Raw genomic sequence first — 23,576 nt, 5'->3', positions numbered from 1 at the left:
TGTCAGGTACCGGGACTTTGGTGAACAAGGACACCACATCAAAACTGACAAGCAGGTCGTTTGGGGACAGGGAAATGCCTTTGATTGTCGATACCAGGTGAGTAGAATTTAGTACCGCAGAGGTGGTTTTTCCAGTGAAAGGTCGCAGTATATCAGCAAGAAAACGTGCCAGTTTGTAGGTGGGGGAGCTGATAGTAGAGACGATGGGACGAAGGGGTGTATCTTCTTTGTGTATCTTTGGAAGGCCATATAATCTTGGTGGTCTGGCAGCAGAGGGCTTCAACGAGAACTGTTTGATCTCATCAATTAATGCTGTTGAATCGGAAATTATTTTGTTCGTTTTGGTGACCAGGCTGTTGGTGGGATCTGTTTTTATTTTTGTGTAGCTGCCATCGTTGAGTAGTTCTTGAATTTTGTTGTTATATTCTGTTTTGTCCATGATGACAGTGGCATTGCCTTTGTCGGCTGAGAGGACGACAATATCATCCCTATTTTTTTTATTGAGATAATTCAAAACGTTCGTCTTTGCTGATGTTGCTGGGTGGCAACTTAGCGTTTTTGAGGGTTGCAGCGATTTCAGATCTTGCTACGTCTGCAGAGATGTGACTCAAGCCCTTGAGTGCAACGTCGACATGGGCAATGATATCATTAACCGGTAAGTGTCTCGGTGTGACAGCAAAGTTTAGACCTTTAGCTAAAACGGATTTCAGACCATCAGAAATGGAACTGTTACTGCGATTAATTACGACTTTGTTGACGTCTATCTTTTCGGTGTGTGGATCCGATTCTTTGCTGGAGAGGTGATTGAATTTGGAAATCAAATTGTCCCTACATTTGTTCGACATAGTGGCAGCCGAAGAGGTAGTCATATTGTCTACATGTTCCCAATCCGATGTAGACATTTTTGCTGTCAATTTTAAGTGTGATTTGTAGAGTGTCTTGTCTAACTGATCGAGTTCGGTGCGTGTAAGTCTGATTTTTTCCGAGATAAGAGCGAAGCTAGTTCTAGCTAGAATTCGTTTTGCATTGAGAGAAGTTGCAACAGCAGAGGTTAGTGTAAATGCGGTTGGTATTACCTTAGAGTCGCGGCATCTCTTCAGAAAGGTGAGAGACTCGATTAATTGAGCCTTCTTATCCCGAAGTCTGTTGAATGATCTTAAGGATGTGTGGAATCCCTCCCCGTAGAGGCGGTTAAATTTCGATTTAAAGCTTTCGTGACTGCAATGATTCATCTTCTTTGGTTCTTTCGGTAAAGTCACGTAGAATGAAAATAAAATAATAAATTGATAAAATAAAATAACACAATAATATTCTCACGACGTTTCGGCCACAACACAAGCGGCCTTCATCAGGTGAAGGGGGCGAGACTGTCTGGTAGGACAGCGCTGGAGTGAAAGAGCCACGTTCAGATACGGCCTTTAAGCTGTGTGAGAGGAACAAAGCGCCTTGACAAAGGAATTAGCATATAATTTAGCATTGAAATGGCTGAATGATTAGCTTGTGACTGGTCACAGAAATAGCTATGTTAAAAGTTAAAGCATACACATCTTGACAATGGAATTAGCATAGAATTTAGCAAGGGTTTTCGCAAGGGTTTTCTGAACCCCGAGGTGCAACAAACGCTCGTGTGTGGCCCACACGACCCTTCCTCGCAAGGATGTAGGCTCAACCAGCTTGTACCTCAGATCGCTGCCATCCCAACGCATGAGTAGGCCGTCCCTGAGGATAAGGGAGATGGGACCCCCAGAGGCCTCCCGCCTGTAGCCCTCAGCTGCCCGATGGCGCATCGCAAGGAGGGAACTCTCCTCCAGCTGGTGGCGGCCCCACTCGGCGGAGCTGAGACCCAGAAGGGCATCGGTGGCAGAGCCAGCAAGGGGGTCCGGAGGAGAATCAACTAACCCTTCTGCCGCCCCCGCAAAGGAGGAAGACGCATCAACGGTGGCTCGTTAACAGTGGCCCGACCCCCTGAAGCAGGCGCATCGGTCCGGACCATACATACGCGACAGTGCATCAGCGTTGCCATGGCGGACGCCCTTCCGGTAAACGACCATGAAGGAATAGTCCTGTAGGACCTCCAACCATCGGGAAAGCTGGCCTGATGGCTGATCAACCTTAAGGGCGTATTGTAGGGCAGCATGATCGGAGCGCACGGTAAACTCTCTCCCGTACAGGTAAGGCTGGTATTGTTGAATAAAAAATACAATAGCGTGCAGCTCTCGGCGGTTAATGCAATATCGTTGTTGGGCAGGCGACAAAACCCGACTGCCATAGGTGATGCCGTCGACGATCTGGGACAACACCTCCCTAATGCCTGTATTGCTGGCGTCCGTATCCAGCAGGAAGGACGCCGAGAAATCAGGGTAACTCAGGGGAGGGGCATTCACCAGACCGTCGTGGAGAGCATCGAACAATGCAGCCTGTTCAGCCGGCCCCCACTGGAATTTTGCTCCCTTAGCCATAAGTGCGTGGAGTGGTTTGGCGATTGACGCAAAGCCCACACTGTATAACAATAACCCTATGTCTCCTGACTTTGGGCCACCCTTTTTAACGAAAAACATCTGTTCTGACTTTTTGGCAACCTTGTTAAATAGCCCTATGTCTCCTATTTGTTGGGCCACACTGTATAATGGTAATAACCCTATGTGTCTCGACTTCTGGTCTACCCTGTCAAAGAATAACCCTCTGTGACTTGACTTTTGGACCACCCTGTATATTAACCCTGTGTGTCCTTACTTTTGGATAACACTATAACGCTATGTGTCCTTAATTTTGGGCCACACTTCATAATAACCCTATGTGTCCTGACTTTTGAGCCTTCCTGTATAATAATACCTTATGTGCCATGATGTTTTGACCAACCTGTATCATAACGTTATCTGTCCTGAATTTTGGGCCACCCTGTATAATAATGACGTGTGTATTTACTTCTGGGCCATGCTGTATTATAATAATAACAACCTTATGTGTCTTTGACTTCTGGGCTACCCTGTAAAATAATTACCCTCTGTCTCCTGACTTTTGGACATCCCAGTATAATAACCCGTGTGTCCTGACCTTTGGGCCACCCTGTAAAATAAAAATGTGTGTCTGGCTTTTGGGTAACTCTGTATAATAACCATGTATGTCTTGACTTTTGGTCCACCCAGTAAAATAACCGCGTGTCCTGACTTTTGGGCCACCCTGTATCAGAAAAACCTATTGTGTCCTGACTTTTGCGCCACCCTGTATAATAACCCGGTGTGTCCAGACTTTTGAGCCCTGCTGTATAATAGCTATGTGTGCATTGAGTTTTGCCACACCCTGAATAACAATAACCCTATGTCTTCTGACTTTTGGGCCACTCTATATTACAATAACCGTGTGTGTTCTAACTTTTTGGCAACCTTGTATAATAATAACCCTATGTCTCGTGACTTTTGCGCCACCATTGAAAACAATAACTTACGTTTCCCGACTTTTGGGCCACACTGTATAATGATAATAACCCTATGTGTCTTGACTCTTGGGCTACCCTGTAAAATAATAACGCTCTGTTTCCTGACTTTTGGGGCACTGTGTTTTATTACCCTATGGGTTCTGACTTTTTGGCCACCTTGTATAACTCCCTTGTGCGTCCTAACTTTTGGACCACCCTGTATAACAATAACCCTACGTCTCCTGACTTTTGGGCCACCCAGTATGATAAACCCGTGTGTCCTGACTTTTGGGTCACTGTGCAATAGTTATAATTATGTCCTGAATTTTGGGCCATCTTGTATAATAATCCTACATGTCATGATTTTTTGGCCTACCCTGTAAAAAAATATCCACGTGTCTTAACTTTTAGACCACTCTGTATAATTGCATTTCATGGAAAGTTAATGGCTTCATTCCGATCAGTGGGGAATTGAAATGCTATCCACACACTGTACTGGTTTCCCGTTCAGCACTGTTGATGGGAGTGGATGCACCCAGAGCTCATAGAGGCCACCGGAGCACATTGAGGACTCAGGGGGAGGGAGCGATGCGAGCGAGCTGCACTCCACACACTCAAGGGCTCCAGCTACGTGGCCACACTTAAAAAAATATATCATCTCCTTCCATGTCCCCTCCTCTCGTCCTCTTCCCTCCCAACATTCTCTTTGTCCGTGATTTTCCCTGTGCACAATCCCGTTTGGTTCTTCTTCCTCCTTGCACACCTCCACTGTAATAAACTTGCTTTTTACATTAAGCAGCACTGCCCATAGACTCAACTCTGCCGATCGGGTTAGCACTGCCCGTAGACGCATCGCTGCCAAAATATTCAACACTGCCCATAGATTCAACACTGCCAATAGAGGATAGACTTGCCGATGACTGGTAACAGCAGTGTCAAGATCGACCTCTGTGGAGGAGGCTCGTGAAGGACACTACTGGGCTTTTGGGAGGCAGTCGCCCTCCAGCAACAACGGAGGGCAGAGGAGCGATGCTCACAACGAGCGGAGCACCGGGTGGCTGAAGCACAGACAGTTGGCACAGTAGGGGGCACAGGTGGTGCATCGGCCAGTCATCTCAATCAGTCAACGCATAACACCTGGGTATGTCACGTGACCTCTTGCACGCGGGCGTTTGATATTTCACGTGGCCTTAGCATGGAACAAGCGCCACATAGTGACGAATTGCGGTTGTTGTTGATACTGATGATGATGTTGATGATTATGGTGGTGTTGATGATGATTAAAGTGGTGTTGCTGATAATGGTGCTGATGATGACGGGATTGATGATGATGGTGCCGATGATGATTATGATGATAGTGGTGTCACACACAGTGTACACACGCAATAATGTTCATGTTCTTGTTGTAGCTGAGCTCACCCACCCAAGGGATACCTGTGCAACAGAGGAATAAATGTAAAAGGAATCTAAATAAACTCAAACTCTAATATCACTACTCACCGTGCTCTCTCTCATTTTAACACTCCACGTGACGTCATCGTCGCGAGACGCCAGGGGGTGTGTATCCTGCTAGTGACGTCATGTCACCGGTGAAATGATTTGGGCAAAGCCACGCCCAATCACTCATTGTCAGCGCATAACTCATTAACATAATTTATTCAACGGGAGGGTGCGACGTCATGTCATCTCCCCGCCGCGCTATTCCGCGTGATGTCACGAGATCCTGGAAAGCTGCTCGCCACTCAACTGAGATCCGAGGTGAGAAGTTCACATCGTGGTGGTGGTCGTGGATTTTGGTGGTGGTTGTTTTTGTTTATTTAGGTGCAGCCTCGCTTCTTCTGTTGTTCTCCTGGGGATATCAATTGAGTGTAGCAGCGAGTATGGAATCGATGTCCAGGTTGGAACGTTACAAAGTGTGGCCTAGCCATGCTGGGCTTGCCTCCTGCCATCGCCTGATTGTATTTGCTTTGATTTTTGTTAATTTTTATTTGTCCTCACCTGGCTGACAACTTTAAAATCACGGTTTTTTAATATTTCTATTTTGAGGTATATATCTCTTTCAGATGCGACCTGCCCACAACGAAGTGGCTTGTAATCGTGTGGAAATTTACAGCAGCCAAATGCTCTAAACTCAAGTTTCAAAATTTGGAGGGGAAAAGCGGAGTGAGACGCGCAAACTCCAAATAAACACGCGTCAGCGTCAGGATCCAACCCACGACCTCTATACCGAGCGATGTCGTGAAAATCTCTCCACCGTGGTGCACACTCGAGTGCTTTATCACACTGAGTCTCTTTACTTCAGTTCAGGAGCGTCCTGCCGAGTTGGTTTGGCAGTCGGGGGGAGGGGCGATGCTTATTCGCGTATTCCCGATTGAGTAAACTGGAGGCATTTGTTCAGCATTGCAATATTTGAACGATACCAATCCAGAAGTTTATTTCAGTCAGAATAAGTTTATTTTCCGAGTGAAGTCCATTGAACTAAGAAGCTTATTTTCAAGGGCGACTCAGCCGGCAGACATCAAAGCATTTAATTTTAATTAAGATCACTCACTGGCCCACTCACTCATCCATCCACTCACTCGTCTACTCATCCACCCTCCCACCCACTCTATAACTCGCTCACTCATCCATCCACTCACTCATCCATCCACTCGTCCACACAAGCACACTCACCTACTCACACTCTCCTACTCACACTCTCCCACTCGCCCTCTCACTCGCCCTCCCACTTACCCAAACTCACTGGCCCACTCACAATCAGAAGTTAATTTCACGATTAACACCCATTGAGCTTGGACGCAATTTTTTTAACGGCGACATGGCGGGCAGACATCAACGCATTCAAAAATTACAGATTAACAAAACAAACTTAATAGCAATTACATTCCCACTCAAACTTTAGTGATTATTAGTCAGTTTAAACGAGGTTATAGATGGCAGAATTGAGATGCCAAAAGACGATACGTGATTTTTCGTATTGTCCAATGGTTTTTTTCTTCCATTACTTTAATTATGGGTATTGTTAGGGTAGATATTCGATGAAATGAAAGAATAATAGGAAGTGCAGAACGTATGCACAGCAATACGATACAGGTCGCGATAGAAAACGAACTATAGCGCGATACAGTACTGAGAGAAAATGAACGAGTAATTTGGTAGAGGCGGCACAACTTTCCGGCTATGGGATTTTGTCTTGATTTTGGGGGAAAATTATTCAGTTCCCGACATGGGAAATTCGGGTTACGGATTGTTCCCGGGAACCTAACCCTTCCATGACCCGTGGACTGTCTGTACATTAAGATGGCATTTTCAATATTTACATAGTTTTGATAACCTCACATTGGCCCTACAAAAATGCATTTGGTACAGTTACAATGAGAGGCTATTCGATGGCTGGTTATAGTTAAGGGATCGTTTCCTGCTGGTCAACCATGTTATGTATGCTGATCTGGCAATGGCTACTCAATGCGATGGAGTTAGGGACTCTTGTTCTGTACCTGGAGAATTTCATCATGAGGAGGCGCCTTACATATCTTCCAAAATAATAATGCACCTGCCTGGGTATTTCATGTCATCCAACATTCCGCCTGCTCGCCTCTTAGTAATCAGGCAGTTCTACAGGTGGTGGAGGAGCTCCCATACTTGGTTAATGTGTTGACAACCAGCTCTGGTTTGGCAGCTAAAGTTTAAATTCATATTAGTCGAGTGCATTCTTTAATTAGACTGCCTAACATGGTGAGGAAGCTGCCTGGACCATTGCTCCATGTAAATCACTGAATCTTCTTACCCACAACTATTACCCCTTTCTCTGGGAATGTGAAATATGAACTCCTTTAAAGAACCATCTGTGCTGGCTTATACAATTAAGGCTGGCCTGCCTATGATTCATCCTCTATTGAGCCAGACTTGATGGTTTTCGAAGCTTACAAATCCCTGAGATATCCATACAGAATATAATCAATGAGGCTATTTGGCAGGCGAGGATGCATTCGTTGGTCATGAATCCCGCATGCTCAGAAACTGCATGCTCAAGTAGCGTAAGTAAAATTTTGATTTAAAGCTTTCGTGACTGCAGTAATTCATATTCTTAGCTCTTTCGGTAAAGTCACGTTGAAGGGAAACAAAAAAATAATAAAATATATAAAACAATAAAAAAACTATATTGTTTTATATATATTTTATATATATGTTTTATATATTTTTTTATTATTTTATTGTTTCCCTTCAATGTGACTTTACCGAAAGAGCTAAGAATATAGTGTAAGTTAGTTCGGATACGAGGGACTGAACAGGTATGGCATGGGCTAGAGAAGAGATTGGAAGATGTGGAGGTGATCGGACTTGCTGATGACTGGTACCAGGAGTGTGAAGATTGGCCTCTGCGGTGGAGGCCCTTGAAGGATGCTGCAGTGTAGTTGGAGGCAATCGTCCTGCAACAATGAGGTCAGAGGAGTGACACATCAATGGGTGGAGCGCTGGGTGGCTAAAATGCAGCAAGTTGGCACAGTGGGTAGCACAGGTGGTGCATCTGCCAGTCATCTCAGTCATCCCTTGACACCTGGATCATTCCCATGACCTACTGGCAAGTGCTCCACACTTACATGGCCTCAATTCGCACCAATCATGGCATGACCACTGTGATGATGTTACTACCAATTAGTGGTGAATGGTGGCTGTTTTCTTGATATAATCTGTTAATGATCCATGTGAAACATATCTGTACATAAGAGTGTATCTATATGGGGAGCGGAGGCAGGTTTCTTCGTTCACTGCATTATGGAGCCCACATTCAGAGTTGTATTATTGCTGAGAGCAGACATGATTGACAAGTGACAGCTTAACTTATTGTAGTCCTCTGCTGGGTTGATTGTTGCTAGGTTAAGTACTTGGTGAAGAGTATAGCATCTAGCCAAGCATGGTTCTAGCCACAACACCACCTTCTCCGCTGTTCCAATGCGTGAGAGTGTAAAGTTTTTATTTTTGCTGTAAAGTATATTGACCATATTAAACACCTAGGTTTAATCAAAGTAATAGTTTTTTTATTACAGGTGTAAAGAAGCTCCTTTTAGACATCCATTTTCAGGGAAGTATAGCTTTATTTCTCCGAACGTATATACAGTCCAAGTGTAACGACTGCCACACTCGTAATTGCTATGGCTATCTTCAGGGCCCGATGGTTTCCACCACATTGATACCTGAACAGTCAACCCTGATGATTTCCACAGTCGGCCCCAATGTCGTCCACCTCTACAGTGCCTTCCGGTCACCTGTTTACAATCATCACAACGTGCACCTTCTAGAACCCCCCTACACATGGAACGTTTCATAAGCATGGAAAAGACAGCACATGAAGCTGAAATTACATCTGTCCCTCCGAGCATTCAAGCAAATCTGAGCCTGGCTTCGGACTTACAAATTGCGATTGAATATTAATTTGTCCATTTGATCATATATCTGCCCAATCCGAATATTTATATTTTTAACACCATTTGCTATTTTTAGCAGACTTTTGCAATAGTTAACATTTTTTCAATAGCCAGATACAACCGAAATTCTGTATGTAGAGTTACGGGTTATCATTGATATTAAATATACTAGGGCCTCCAGGCATTATACTGGCCACTTGCCTTACTATGCCAGGCCAACAGCTGATCGTCAATAGGAGCAAGTGCCATAAAACAGCCTGTGTGATAAATTTGAGGGTGATTTTTTTTTATTTCTCATTAATGTGTGAGTGTTCTTGTCCATGTAATATGTGAATATCACGTGTGACTGTATACATATGCATTTCTATGCTTTTATGCTGACATACATTGCGTGGATTTTACTGTTTTCTGTCTGCAGCTGCAAGTTCCTCTGCCACTTTGCTGGACAGAATTGGTCATATGGAGCGAAAACAATCAGCGGGACAGAAACCATTCAAGTGCACGGTGTGTGGGAAGGCGTTTGCACAACCATCATATCTTCAGGTCCACCAGAGAACACACACGGGAGAGAAACCCTTCAAGTGCACTGTTTGTGGGAAGTCCTTTGCATGGTCATCATATCTTAAAACACACCAGAGAACACACACGGGAGAGAAACCCTTCAAGTGCACTGTGTGTGGGAAGGCATTTGCGGATTCATCAGCTCTTAAAAGACACCAGAGAAGACACACAGGAGAAAAACCCTTCAAGTGCATTGTGTGTGGGCTGGCATTTGCAGAGTCATCACCTCTTAAAAGACACCAGAGAATACACACAGGAGAAAAACCCTTCAAGTGTACTTTGTGTGGGAAGGCGTTTGCACATCCATCATATATTGAGGTCCACCTGAGAACACACACGGGAGAGAAACCCTTCAAGTGCACTGTGTGTGGGAAGGCGTTTGCAACGTCATCACATCTTAAAATACACCAGAGAAGTCACACAGGAGAGACACCCTTCAAGTGCACTGTTTGTGGGAAGGCCTTTGCAAAGTCATCCCATCTTAAAACACATCAGAGAATACACACAGGAGAGACGCCCTTCAAGTGCACTGTTTGTTGGAAGGCCTTTGCATGGTCATCAAAGCTTAAAACACACCAGAGAACACACATGGGAGAGAAACCCTTCAAGTGCACTGTGTGTGGGAAGGAATTTTCACTGTCAACATATCTTAAAAACCATCAGCGAACACACGTAGGAGAAAAACCCTTAAAGTGCACTGTGTATGGGGAGAACGGTTTTCGACAGTTAGGGGATCGAAACAAGCATCAAACCATTCATCAGGAAATTAATCTGAAATCGGCTTGTGAAAGTCCAAGTGCTGCAATGAGTCCATCCCTCATGAAACAAGAACCAGAAAAACATTTGAGATGTGAAACGTGGACAGGAGTGAAGGCGAAATGTCAAGAAGTGAAATGGAAATTTGAATCAGTGAAGGTGAAAAGTGAAGTGACTGTAAAGTCTGAAGAAGTGATAGTGAAATGTGAGGATGAAGATTCAACTCCAAAATCCGACCTTCACGTCGATCGAGGCAGCGTTAAGCTGGAGGAGACTGTGGACTCTGAGGCAGAGCAAGGCAACCCCCAGCAATTTGTGGATGTGGAGGTGTGGGTGGATTTTTTAGCCAATACTGAGTTAAATGGAGACTGAGTATGTGTGTATCATTGAGCTAAGAAAAACGAAGTTCCATTCCATTCACAGGCCTTTCCCATAATAGAGGTTTTTTGGGTTAGATCGCGTAAATATATAAATGTGTCGTTAAAACCCGCCACCACCCGACACAGCCAACTAGTAAGGGCTGTCACGTAAACAAAACATGCCAATTCATCACTAGTACAGCACACCGGTGTGTTGGAGAGCCAAGCCACAACATTTACAATCTGAGTGACGTTTCGTCAGTCATTACAACTAGCTTCATCAGGCGACAGCCAGATTTGTGGCTTTCCCATTGCAAGGGTTTAACCTCCAAGTGGTCAATAGAGGCAGCCTGAAACTGGAGGAGGCTGCGGACTGAGAGAGAGTGAAATGAAACCCAGCAGTTTGTGGAGGTGGACTTTTTGGAGGATGCAGAGTAGGAGCGGCCAGCATGTGTGGACTTGGAGGTTGGGTAGATCTGTCAGCAGGAGTAGGAGACAAAAAGGCTCCACGGCATTCAACGTGTTATAATAATATTTATATTAATAATTGGCGCTTGCATAAATGTGTTATTTCTTTCTCGCTGTACGTAGCCAATCTTGCTAATCAAAGGTGAAATGCTTCAGCAACTACAAGCGGCTTGTATCATATTTAATCTCAAGCGTTCGACGGCTAGCCCAAGTGGCAGCTGTCCCTTTGTGGTAGAAGGTGACTCAGTACTGACCTGCACGTGGACATGAGCCTGCCAGTTTGGTGGAGCGATGATTGATGTGTAACCCCAGTCGGGTCGTTTGTGGCTAATCTTTCTAATCTGGCACATTTTGACCCTGACACCATGAATGTTGAACATCCACTGTTAAGCAGATTTTTGGTCAATATTGCTGCAGTAATCATGAGGGCTGCCGGACAGATGTGAACTTTGAAACTCTTTTAACAAATATCAACCATGCTATCACTTCTCGCATTCTAAGAATGCATGCAGGTGTAGTCATCCATTCAGAGATCAATGTACAATAAATGCACTGTAATGTGATGCAGTTTATTTCAATTCAATTATTGAATGTTGGCGATGTGTCGGTTGATAATTTAGAGTTATAATTGTAACACATGATCTGATTCTGAGCATACACAGCAAAAGCTCTTATCCAGCATCCATGGGGAATCAAGGGTGGTGCCAGTTCACCAAATGTGCAGGTTGTCTGAGAGGTATACTTTATGGTTCAGCAAAATTCTCAAATGTAAAAACTTTTTTACGAAGAAATTAAGCATACATTTTAACTGATATTCAAAATAATTTACTATTTTACAGAGGTACTCACCAGTCATTTGTACAGCATTTTAAGTTTACTGTAGAGAAGCAGTGGTGCTGTTTAGATTACAGTGTACAGTACTGCAGTGTTGTATACGGTCCTTTTTCCACAATTAATATCCATAAGAATATTTACGGATGCATACACCTAGATTTATTTTTCCTTTCTTTCGTGACAAACAATATATATATATATTTTTAATGAATCAAACCCGTAAGCCAGAAACACGAAAAACCAGATGTCGGTCATAAACAGGCCATATATATAAAAAAATAATAAAACTCTCAAGGCGAGGATGTAACAGCTAGCGGCGAAAATCTCCAGATGAACAAGAGTTTGATGGGCCCCTTAGGAAAGGTCCCTCCGAGGTCAGAACACCAAGAGAGTAGACACGGAGACGCCAACAGGGTAAATCGTATACATATTCTTTTCCTTATTTGCCAGTAAAACAACTAAAAAATTAAGAGGCAACAACAAGAATAAGATAAAATTAGCGATCCTAACGCTCACTCCAGTTTAGAACAGGCCACCAGACACATCAGTGAATTATTATCCAATGATTAATTCGCTATCAAATGATTTTCACCTTTAATACTTTTACTGTTAAAACAAAGCTTGGAGCAGGAATACCGAGTCACATCAAAGGTTATCGAGAAGGAATGAGACAACGGGCAAACTTGCGAAAGAGTTTAAACAATATCCCAAGCAACCCCGACCACCTTTGTCTCTCTCACAGCGTGGAGAAGCAGGAATTGCACCTTATCACAAGGGGCCATCTGGAAAAGCCAACCGGGTTTGATGAGGAGACACACCCCACCCCACACACGGCAACCAGGCAAATAAAGTTTTAAAGAAAATTGCAATATAATATTAATAATAACAACGTGTTAACCTTACACGACATTCCATTATAGAACCTTACAGAACCAAGGGATATGGATTCCAACAATCAAGAAACGGACCTCTTAAACTCAGGATGATAATTATTTTTCTTTTAATAATTCCATCATAACAATTCGAACCTCGGTAAAACCGAGAGGTGTCGGGAGGACATAGTTACAAATACGAGTCTTGGCGAACATGGGACCAAATGGTATTTGAGAAATATAAGTCAAAAGTTTAAAGAGGTGCTCCCGACCACCTTTGTCTCTCCCGAAGAGCGCGAGAGAGGAATTTCACGCCAGGGCAAACAGATCGTTATCGCGGGCACCATCTGCCACACACGGGACTTAGTAGTGGCCCCCACCCCACCCTGCACATGGGCAGCAAAAGAGCGAGCGAGCTTTAAGTTAAACTGTCACACATTTATAAACACACAAAGTGACGAAAATTAATAAACTAAGTAAGAGCCAAGGTAACGGGGTGGATTAGGCTGGTAGAATGTGGAGTCGAAATGATATTTGCAAAGTATAGAGAGATGGGAAGATCCCGGCCACCTTTGTCTTTCCCTGCAGCACGTGATAAAATGCATACGCTCGGAAGAGCATCTTCACTTGGAAATAAATCAAATACTATGAATCACAAGCAGGATCATAACTGTGTATGATAAGATACCAACTGTGATGTGAAATGTTAAACTTAAAAAAAAATCTTAACCATTTCTTCGTGCGTCGGAACGCGTACGGAAAAGGGGGGGGGGGAACCCGCCCCTCTCTCTGGGTGGATGGAGTAGACAACCAGACGCCACCAAGATGAATCGAGGTGTCTGTTGTCTTGATGTTTATGGCTTGAGGAAAGACCCGAACAGGACCGTGTCATAAATGACACACACACAAACATACGCACTGACACACGAACCCCCCTCACCACCGACACACGAACCCCCCCCACCGACATACGATCAGATCAAAGATAGCTCCGCCTCGTGAGGGGGAGCCGAGAAGGAGAGAGATTTTTGGCATAAAAAGGAGCCGTTTCAGCATTGAAATCAACTCATCAGCCCTCGGGGGCAGCTCAACAGAAGAAGACTCATCTCAACTCAGCTCAACAGAAGAAGACTCAACTCATCTCAGCAGAAGACCCGCTCAATTCATCTCAGCAGAAGACCAGCCATCACCGACGCCGGAGACGCCTCTACAACTCGCCGAATTGGCGAGTGTCGCCGATTGGCGACCCGCTGCCGCTGTTAGCGGCCAGCGCCACCACGAGCGAATCGTGAGCCTGCAATCTACAACCGCCGACGACGGAGCACCAGCGTGCCAGCTGCTCGCAGACGCACTGCGCGCATTACCTACCGTCCGCGTACAACCGCGCCGCTGCGGGCGTGCTTCTATCGCCATCTACCAGACGGTCATCTCAGCTACAACAACGTATCTACTCGTTCACCAACGTCCGTCGAGTCCGAACCAACTACTGAAAGAAGAATCAACTGATACGTATGATACACTGCCCCCGACTACACGACAAACCAGACGTCTGCTTGACGCAAAGAACCGATTCCGAACATTGGCCTACTCTTTCACCACTCATACCATTCAACACACACACACGGGTCATTAACAAAGCCTATAACCTCAAGCCATTGAACCATCCGTGATTGTGGAAACATCGCAACGATCGAGTGAATAATCCATCGTTTTTAAGAGTGTTCATAATTTTCGTCTGTAATATTGTGCTGGGGCTGTACTTCTAACCGCATAAATTACCAACTGACCCATTAACAAGGATGAATTCTTGGCACCTCACCACGGAGCGCCGCTCGCGGGGGGTGGAGAGCGTGTTCAACCGGTTCCCTGTCAGGGGTCTGGCCACAATTAATTAAAAGATTGGCCCGAGATAAGGATCTCAAAAAGGAAACATCGCCACCCATTGAGTCGCGTTGAGAAGTCGATTAGAAATACTTGAGTCGTCCGTTAATATTTTTCTTTCTACATAATCTTGCTGGTATCCACGAATGAAATAACGAATTCAAACGCATATTTGTGCCTCCAAGAATAATACTGGTTGGAGTGCCCTGTCAACGAGTAGCGTTGCATAATAATCAGTCATCCTATTGTTAACAACGTGACAATAATTGCATTAAGGGCCGCGCATGATCAATGACCGAATGCTGTGTTGTGTGACAATTCAAGTAACGAAGCATTGCGGCCATCGAGTGGTGTTGATAAGGCAATTAGAAGTATTTCAGTCGAACGCTTTAAATTCATAATCGTTATGAATCAATGAACGAACGTCAACGTGGTACTGTGCTGACGATTTCAAGCATAATAACTTCGCATATCAGAATGTGTTAAGGATTGGATACGAATCAAAGACCAAGTGCCGTGTTGTGTAACAATTCAAGTATACGAGTTTGCATATTATAAAGTTAAGGTTTGATAGAATAGTTCGCATGTTTTTAATCTCTCTCTCAACAACCGATCGATTGCGTTACGCGTCGGGAATTAACCACAGGTGCCGCTATCGAGGCGAAACAACGCAATCGTGATGGTATCATGTTAACGCTGTGTTGAAATTCCAAAATCCCGAGATTGAGTTTTCATATTATCCAAAAATTTAAGTTAGCTAGAAAATAAAATTGATCAAAGCAGAAGGTTTGTGTATGATTCTTCCTGAAATTCTGCATAATATTGTTCTGCGTATGAGATCTGAATCCTGGGGACCTATCATAAGCACACTATCACCACACATAATCCATAACACATAATTCGTAATGTTCAATCGAGAGTAATCGTATCCCTATCGATAATACGGAATTAAAGAGCAGATTCGAATCGACTCTCTCTCTCATATTCACGCTCACAACGCCTGCGTCACTGCATACGATTAATTGCGTCATTCCAATTCATAACACAATCCTAGTCACCGAGGCTCGACCTGATAATCCATAACGACCTGCATTATCCTAACCACGCCCACTCGCATAAATTAATACGATTATATCTCGAATCAGCATAATTTATGCGCATAATTACACCAATTAACATAATTTCGGATAAATTATGCAAATTTCATTTAATTTTCATTATTTTCATCAATTTTCATAACACCTATATATACAACAGCAGTACTGTATGTACAAGTACAGTGAAACAATTAGGTTAGGCAGCCCACAACACGATCACAATGGACGATTGCAGATTGCAATTGCGACTCCATTTGTGCCACCACTCAGCAACGTCATGAAGTACGCTGCAAGATGCCAGAATTTTTCTCGATATGTGAAGTTATATTTATATTGCCGCTTGACAGACGGTTAATAGAGCATTCCGCATGGTAAAGTATGTGATAGCAGAGATTTTGCTGTACTTGCCATTTGGAATAAAATGGTCATAAATGGAATGTCCTAAATAGACGAACGTTTGTTTTGACAGTAACCTGTGCAGGACATTTACGTGACTGCTGTTGTTCATGTGATACAGGATCAAAGATATTTTTTGTAGCTTAGGATCCATATCACCCAACTCAATGTTTGTCTTCGAAATCACGAATATAGTACACACAAGGGAAACACTGAAATGTTACATAAAGGATATATTTTCTCCACAACGCTAATTATGTTGTCTTTTCATACCTAATAAATGTGATTATTTGTCTGCCTGTCTGCTACGCCTATCTTAACTTTTAACTGACAAACTGTTGGTTTTACATTTCAACAAAGTACACATACAACAAACTACGCCCCCGGACGAAAACTCGCTATTTGTTTTTGCCCTTGGTCCAATGTAAACTAATAAAATCACAAACGCTTTCGTTCTATCGGTAAAGTCATGTAGGCATGAAATAAATCACGACGTTTCTGGCGCAACACATGCGTCCGTCATCAGTTGTGAAAGCATGGTCTGTTGCTGAGGCAGACTTTTAAAAGGTTTGAAATTGGTGTAGCCCAAGGGTCATTAAGAAGTGTGTCCGGGGCTAGTGATGTTAATGTGAGAAATTATCATGTAACTGTCAGATAGGAGAGCCGCCTCCTCGATGAGGGCATGGAAGTGGCTATGTTAATGTCAGAGATTAGCATGTTAATGTGAAATCTAAGAGTAGTGCAATCCAAAAGCATAAGTGCAACCCAACGGGTGCAATCCAAAGGGCAGGTGAGTATGAGAGTGCAATCCAAAGGAAATGTGAGCATGAGAGTGCAATGCAAAGGACATGAGCATGAGAGATCTGAGAGAGAGACAGAGAGTCGTAAGTAACAGCTGACATAGGCAGGTAGGATGGAAACATCACAGTCAGTTAAAACTCTACCTGGTTAATAACGTCCTTCCAATGATTGCTCAGTTTGTACCCATTTTTTTGGTTGCAGTTGTGTCTGTGTTTATATATCTGGATGGCTTCATGAACAAATCTCTGAAGGTAGGTTTGCAGAGAACCTCCGTCTTGGAAAAATCTAATTCGTGTGAGCCCACAGTGTTAAAACAAAGATCGGCAAACGGCAGAGGTATTTGTCCTACCGTGTTTCAGATCTGTCTTTTGTTCACGAACGCGGTCCGAGACATGTCGTTTCGTTTCCACACTGTAACTACTGCCGCAACCACAATTCAGTTTGTAGACACCTGGGTATTGCATGTCAGGAATCATCCTTTAGAGATGGGATTAAATCACGGATTTTGTGTACTGTGTTGAAACGAACCTGGATCTTGTGTTTGTTTAAGATTTTGGAAATCTTTTTGGTAACCCCTGCTATGTATGGAAAAGTGATTGTTTTGGTTGGATCCTCAGAAGGTTGTCTCCGCATGGCTGGGGATTCAGCTTTGAGGATTGTACGATCCGAGTATCTGTTCATCCTGAGGGCTTCATGTACGTGCTCCAACTCACTGGCTATGTGGTGCTGGTCGGAGATGCAAAGGGCCCTATGGTGTCGTGTTTTGATGAGGGAATTCTTCTGGGCTGGATGGTTGATGGTGGGAGTCAGGCTTTAGATAGGCATCCGTGTGGGTGGCTTTCCTGTAGACCGAATGTCCCAACGAGCCATCAGGTCTCTTCTCGATCAAAACATCCAGGAATGGTAGGTTGCCATCCTTTTCCACTTCCATGGTGAATTTGATAGACGGGTGTATGGAATTGATGTGGTTGAGAAATTGGTTCAGTGCTGGCAGGCCATGTTGCCAGATGACGAATGTGTCATCCACGTATCTCTTCCACAAGGAAGGACGTAGGGTGGATGTCTGCACGGCATCTGTTTCAAATTTCTCCATGAAAACATTCGCTACCACTGGTGATGAGGGAGAACCCATTGGGTGCCTTCAGTTTGTAGAATGTACCATTCCAGGTGAAGTATGTGTTGGTAAGGCAGTGCCTTACCAAAGTTGGTACATCTTGTTTCCATCCTTAGTTGGACCAAGTCTTCAATGATTGCAATGGTGTCAAATACAGGTACATTGTTGAACAGAAAGACTACATCGAAACTGACAGGCAAATCATCTGGAGACAGTGAGATGTCCTTGATTAGAGAAACCAAGTGAGCTGAGTTTAGTACAGCTGAGGTGGACTTGCCCGTGAAAGGAAGCAGGGTCTCAGAAAGAAATCGGGCCAGTTTGTAGGTGAGTGAGTTAATGGTGGTGGCGATGGGATGGAGCGGGGTACCTACTTTGTGGATTTTTGGAAGGCCATATAATCTGGGTGGTCAGCAGCCCGAAGGATTTAGAGAGCTCTGCTTGGACTGATCGATTAGAAAAGTCGATTTAGTGATGATAGTTGTTTTTTTTAGCTAGGTGGTTGGTGGGATCTCTGTTGATATTGATATAGCTGCCATCATTAATGTCCTGAATTTTGTTGTAAGTGGTTTTATCCATGATGACAGTGGCATTGCCCTTGTCGGCTGAGAGGACGACAATGTCATCTCCGTTTTTTCATTTAGAGAGTTCGAAACGCTCGTTTTGCTGATGTTGCCAATGGGTTTCTTAGCGTTTATCAGGATAGCGATTTCAGATCTAGCAAAGTCTGCCGGGATGTGTCCCAAGCCATTGAGGGCTACGTCGACCTGGGCAATTATATCATCCACTGGGATGTGTTTAGGGGTGACTGAAATTCAACCCATTGGCTTGTACTGATTTTAGACTGTTGGAAATTGGGATGCTACTTTGATTTATGACAATCTTGTTAACATCTAACTTTTTAACCTGTGGCTCCGGCTTTTTTTTTGACAGGAGGTTGAATTTAGCGATCAAGTTAACTTTACATTTGGTTTGACATTGAACTAGCAGAAGAAACTGTCATGTTTTCTACATGGTCCCAATCATAAGTGGACATCTTATCTGTTTATTTTAAGTGTGATTGTAAGAGAGTCTTCTCTAAATTATCAAGTTCAAATCTAGAGCAATCTTATTCTCTCTGAGATTAGGGATAGGCTAGCTTTAAAGAAGATCTGTTTAGCGTTAGGAGACGTGACAGCAGCAGATGTGAGTGTAAATGCGACTGGTATTGTTATCGCGCCATCTCTTGAGAAAGGTTAGCGACTCAATCAGGTGAGCCTTCTTGTCTCGCAGTCTATTAAAAGCTCTAACAGATGTGTGGAAACCCTCCCCATAGAGACGGTTCAATCTGATTTGAAGCTTTCGTGACTGCAGGAATCCGTATTCTTTGGTTCTTTCGGTTAAGTCACCCATTTCAAACCTTTTAAAACAGTCTGCCTCAGCAGCAGACCATGCTTTCCCACCTGATTACGGACGCTTGTGTTGCGCCCGGAACGTGATTTATTTTATTTTATACCTACGTGACTTTACCGAAAGAACCAAAGAGTATGGATTCCTGCAGTCACGAAAGCTTCAAATAAAATCACACTTTGTAACAATGTACGCTGATCAAAATGATAACTTTGAGCGTGTTCCAAAGCACGCTTCTGCGCATGCATTTATAGGGACATCGCCAGATGTCACCATACTGTAGTGCAGTACCGGGCTTAGAGGAGTACGGTGTGTGTGTGCCGGCCTGAGGACAAGGTCGGCTGAGCTCATGGCAGCCTGGGTGACCCGAGAGGACACGTGACCGGACGGGTTGACGGGGGCCCCCAGAGGGGGGTGTGAGGGTCACGTGATAGGGACCGAGGTTCCTCGGGAGGGTTCTGGAAGGGGGCGTGGCCAGGGGCGGAACCCGGCCACGCCTCAGGGGATATAAGCCAAAAGAAACCCTTCGTCTTCGATCTTCGGTCTCCAGTCTTCAGGCACGTGGACCAGGCAGCATGTTGGCGGTCCTGGTCTGAAGTTGTTAGTTATCCCATAACCTGTGTAGTTAGCCGGAGTGGTCACCACCCTTGGTTGTTATCTCGTTAAGAGGTAGAGTTACCCCGGTGTGTTAATAAATGGGCTGCCTCCAAGTTGAAGTGTGCGACTCAGTTGAACCCACTGCACATGGAAACGCCAACCCGCCGTTGCCCCTAGCAACGCAAACAAGCTTTCTGAGTGGCGACGGGAGGGAGGTTCTCCTTCGCGTTAAAAAAATAACAAAATAAATCAAGCACAGTTGCTGCTGCACAAGCACACGCTGAGGTAAATCCTGAACAATGCGATGTCCCCCCCACCCTAATGTGCATTTACTTCAAAAGTCAGTAGATACTACCGTAGTCAGTAGATACTACTGAGAGTCAGTAGATTCTACTATAGAGTCAGTAGATACTACTGTAGTCAATAGATACTACTATAGAGTCAGTAGATTCTACTGCACATACATAATGTGCATAATGTACGTTGACTCAGTAATCCCCCCCCCAGATTTTGCACAATAGTGGCGTAGCGTGGTGACCACATCTGCGCCTCTATATAAGGAGTGAAACAGACTTATCCACAAATCTGGCTGTCGCCTGATGATGCTAGTTGTAATTACTGGCGAAACGTCGTACTCAGATTGGAAATGTGGCTTGGCTCTTCAACACACCGGTATGCTGTACTAGTGACGAATTGGCATGTTCTGTTTAAATCACAACCCTTACTAGTTTGCTTTGTCGGATGGTGGCGGGTTTTAATGACACATTTATATATTAACGTGATCTAACCAAAAAAAAGAATGGATTTGTGTATGTTTATGTTATGTTTTTTTACGATTAATTTCAAGTTTTGAAATTAATATATGTTTCCACCGGGCAAAGTTGGATACTTCCTCCTAGTGCAGTGGTTCTTAACCTTATTGGAGGTACTGAACCCTGCAAGCTTTATCAGTGCATTCACCAAAACCTTCGTAATTGGAAAAAAAATATGATTTCTTCAAAACATAAGTATATATTTTATTAGTGGTCAAAATGAACCATGCATCAGTTGCACACAAAATCACCGTGTTCAAAGAGCAAAACCAACAAAACATGAATTTCACGCAAAAACATAACTCAATGAATATTTACTGAAAATCAATGTGACTTTTGCTGTTCCCTTTCAGATACAAGTTCAGAAATGCGCGGCTTCACCTTGGCAAGTGCCACTCTCATATCATTTTCGCAACAAAGTCCGTTCCTTTTCTTAGTTTTTATGTCTACCATCTTCGAAAAAGATTGCTCGCAAAGATACGTTGTAACAAACGGTGTGAGTATCTCAAGGGCTTTCTTAGCAATAAGAGGGTAGGGTACGATTTGGTGACACCAAAACGTTGAGCGCGTTATTGTTCTGAAGAGTTGCTGTTGAAGCTGGCTCTGCTGAAGTTCAATGATTTCCTCGAGGTATTCATCGTTGGCATCTGCTGTCGCAACACTAAACGTGAACGGCTGTCTCACCCATGCTGGATATAACTCTCTGGTGGGGAAGTATCCGTTGAGAGGCTTTGCGAGCACATCTAAGTGCATGGCAATTGCTTGCTTCAGCTCCCCAGGTACAGAAATCTCTCCAATTCCAGACAGTCTTCGATCTTACTTACACAGTCGTCCAGCAGGGGAAAGTTTGCGAAGTTATAATTCTCTGTTCGTCGTTTCCATAAAGGTAGCTTTTTTTTTAAACGCCTTCAGGTTTTCTTCCGCTTCGATGATGTTGACTCCACCACCCTGCATCTGTCGATTGAGATGATTGAGAGCATCGAAAATATCGGCCATGTACGCCAAAATGAGAATGAACTCAGAATTTTCGAAGCAATCTGCGTGACAATGTTGGTACTCTCGCAAAAACAGGGCTAATTCCACACGCATGGCAAAAACACGATTCAGCATCTTTCCCCGGGATAACCACCGAACGTTATTATGGTACAGAAGTACCTCGAATTCAGAGCCGATTTCCTTACACAGCTCTTTGACGATGCGGTGCTTCATAGCACTATTTCGCACGTAGTTCACACATTCAACTACAATTTTTAATACTTCTGACAGTTTTGAAGGCAATGTTTTTGTTGCCAACGCATGCATGTGCAGAACACAGTGCGTAACAATGATGTGTGGTGCATCGGATTTCACCAGCGCTCCAAAACCAAAGTGTCGTCCCAGCATGGCTGGAGCTCCGTCCGAACAAACTGCAGAAACCATATTCCACGAAAGATCGTTGTCTCTGAAGAAGTCATCCACGAGTTTCTTCACATCGACTGCCTTGGTTGTTGTTGTAAGAGGCTTACAAAATAAAAAAAATCTTCCTTTATCACGTCGTCTTTCATATAGCGCACGAATACAACAAGCTGGCTTAGATTGGAAACGTCGGTGGTCTCGTCGAGTTGGAGGCTGAATTTTGCTGGGCTTGAAATCAGATCTGCAACTACTTGAGCCAAGATGTCATCGCTCATGTCGTCTATTCTGCTGCTGATAGTGTCATTTGAAAGAGGAATTTGGGATAACTTATCTTCAGCAGATTTTCCCAGCATGATATTCGCCATCTTCAACGCAGCTGGTTTTACGAGTGTTTCACCAATGGTGTGTGGTTTGCTCTGCTTTGCGATCAGGTATGCAACTTCGTACGATGCTGTGAGGATCGGTTTGTCGATGGGTACAAAGCCGAGAACAGGCAGAGTCGCCTTTTCATCGAATCTGGCTCTATTCACCTTGAATTCAGCGAGCGTTGTGTTCTTGTATTTCCCATCTCCATGCAGCTTTAGGAAGTGTTCCTTTAGTTTTGCCGGTGCTAGACTAGAATTGCTGAACTTGGCATTGCAAATCATGCATTGGGGACGCTGACTCCCATCACGTCCCTTTATACACGTGAATCCATATTGTACGTTTTCGTCCAACCACTTTATTTTTTCTCGACATAGTTAGTTTGAAGAGATTGAAAGATTAAAAGAAAATCACAATTTACATACAATCACAACAGCCACAAGTCAACTACTGAGTGCACCAAGTTCCTGATCACGCAATGTGGCGTGATCAGCTGCAGCCAATGATGGCCAAGCGGAGCGTGACGTCACGAATAATAAAAGTGGGCTGAATTTATTTTGTGTAACACATTTTTACTAAGCAACTAAATATTTGTAATCTAACGCGGCGAAGAAAAAATGCGTGTTGCCAATTTTTTGACGGCTGACAAAAACGGCCCGACATTGCTAGTGCGAACCGGGCTATACTGTGTGTGTCTTGACCCCTGCCGAACCCCGGAGAGTGACTCAACGAACCCCTGGGGTTCGATCGAACCCAGCTTAAGAACCACTGGCTTAGAGAGTTCCACAATCCGAGGTGGTACCACGAGAGTGAAGGCGTAGAGAGTTCCACAGTCCGAGTGGTACCATGGGAGTGAAGGCTTACAGAGTTCCACAGTCCGAGTGGTACCACGAGAGTTAAGGCTCGGAGAGTTCCACAGTCCGAGTGGTACCACGAGAGTGAAGGCGTTGAGAGTTCCACAGTCCGAGTGGTACCACGAGAGTGAAGGCTTAGAGAGTTCCACAGTCCGAGTGGTACCAGAAGAGTGAAGGCTTAGAGAGTTC

The 23,576-nt window shown here is 44.2% G+C and overlaps 1 protein-coding gene across 3 annotated transcripts; it reads left to right on the top strand.

Moving 5' to 3' along the window:
* Positions 1-5,056: 5,056 nt before the first annotated feature.
* LOC116957335 (uncharacterized) lies at positions 5,057-22,303 on the top strand. 3 transcript variants are annotated; one of them, XM_032979432.2, is made up of 2 exons: positions 5,057-5,173; positions 9,260-22,303. In XM_032979432.2, exons 1-2 carry the CDS (start codon positions 5,095-5,097, stop codon positions 10,528-10,530), a joined length of 1,350 nt encoding a protein of 449 aa, XP_032835323.2. In that variant the 5' UTR covers positions 5,057-5,094; the 3' UTR covers positions 10,531-22,303. The 3 variants fall into 3 exon arrangements, with proteins under 3 accessions (XP_032835323.2, XP_032835326.2, XP_032835327.2); XM_032979435.2 differs by lacking the exon at positions 5,057-5,173 and adding an exon at positions 7,645-7,858; XM_032979436.2 differs by lacking the exon at positions 5,057-5,173 and adding an exon at positions 7,874-7,997.
* The last annotated feature ends 1,273 nt before the right edge of the window (positions 22,304-23,576 follow it).

This window comes from Petromyzon marinus, chromosome 72 (genome assembly GCF_048934315.1).
Source record: "Petromyzon marinus isolate PM22_M1 ecotype Great Lakes invasive population chromosome 72, UKy_Petmar_22M1.pri1.0, whole genome shotgun sequence".
In the NCBI taxonomy this organism is placed as follows: Eukaryota; Metazoa; Chordata; class Hyperoartia; order Petromyzontiformes; family Petromyzontidae; genus Petromyzon; species Petromyzon marinus.
The sequence above is the reverse complement of the archived record's forward strand: the minus strand, read 5'-3'. Positions and strand labels throughout refer to the sequence as shown.

Bases quoted from the DNA above. Each gene is read 5' to 3' on its own strand.
- LOC116957335 (XM_032979432.2), top strand. From the start codon at position 5,095: ATGTCATCTCCCCGCCGCGCTATTCCGCGTGATGTCACGAGATCCTGG. The intron at 5,174-9,259 runs GTGAGAAGTTCA...TTCTGTCTGCAG, and splicing joins CCACTCAACTGAGATCCGAG to CTGCAAGTTCCTCTGCCACT.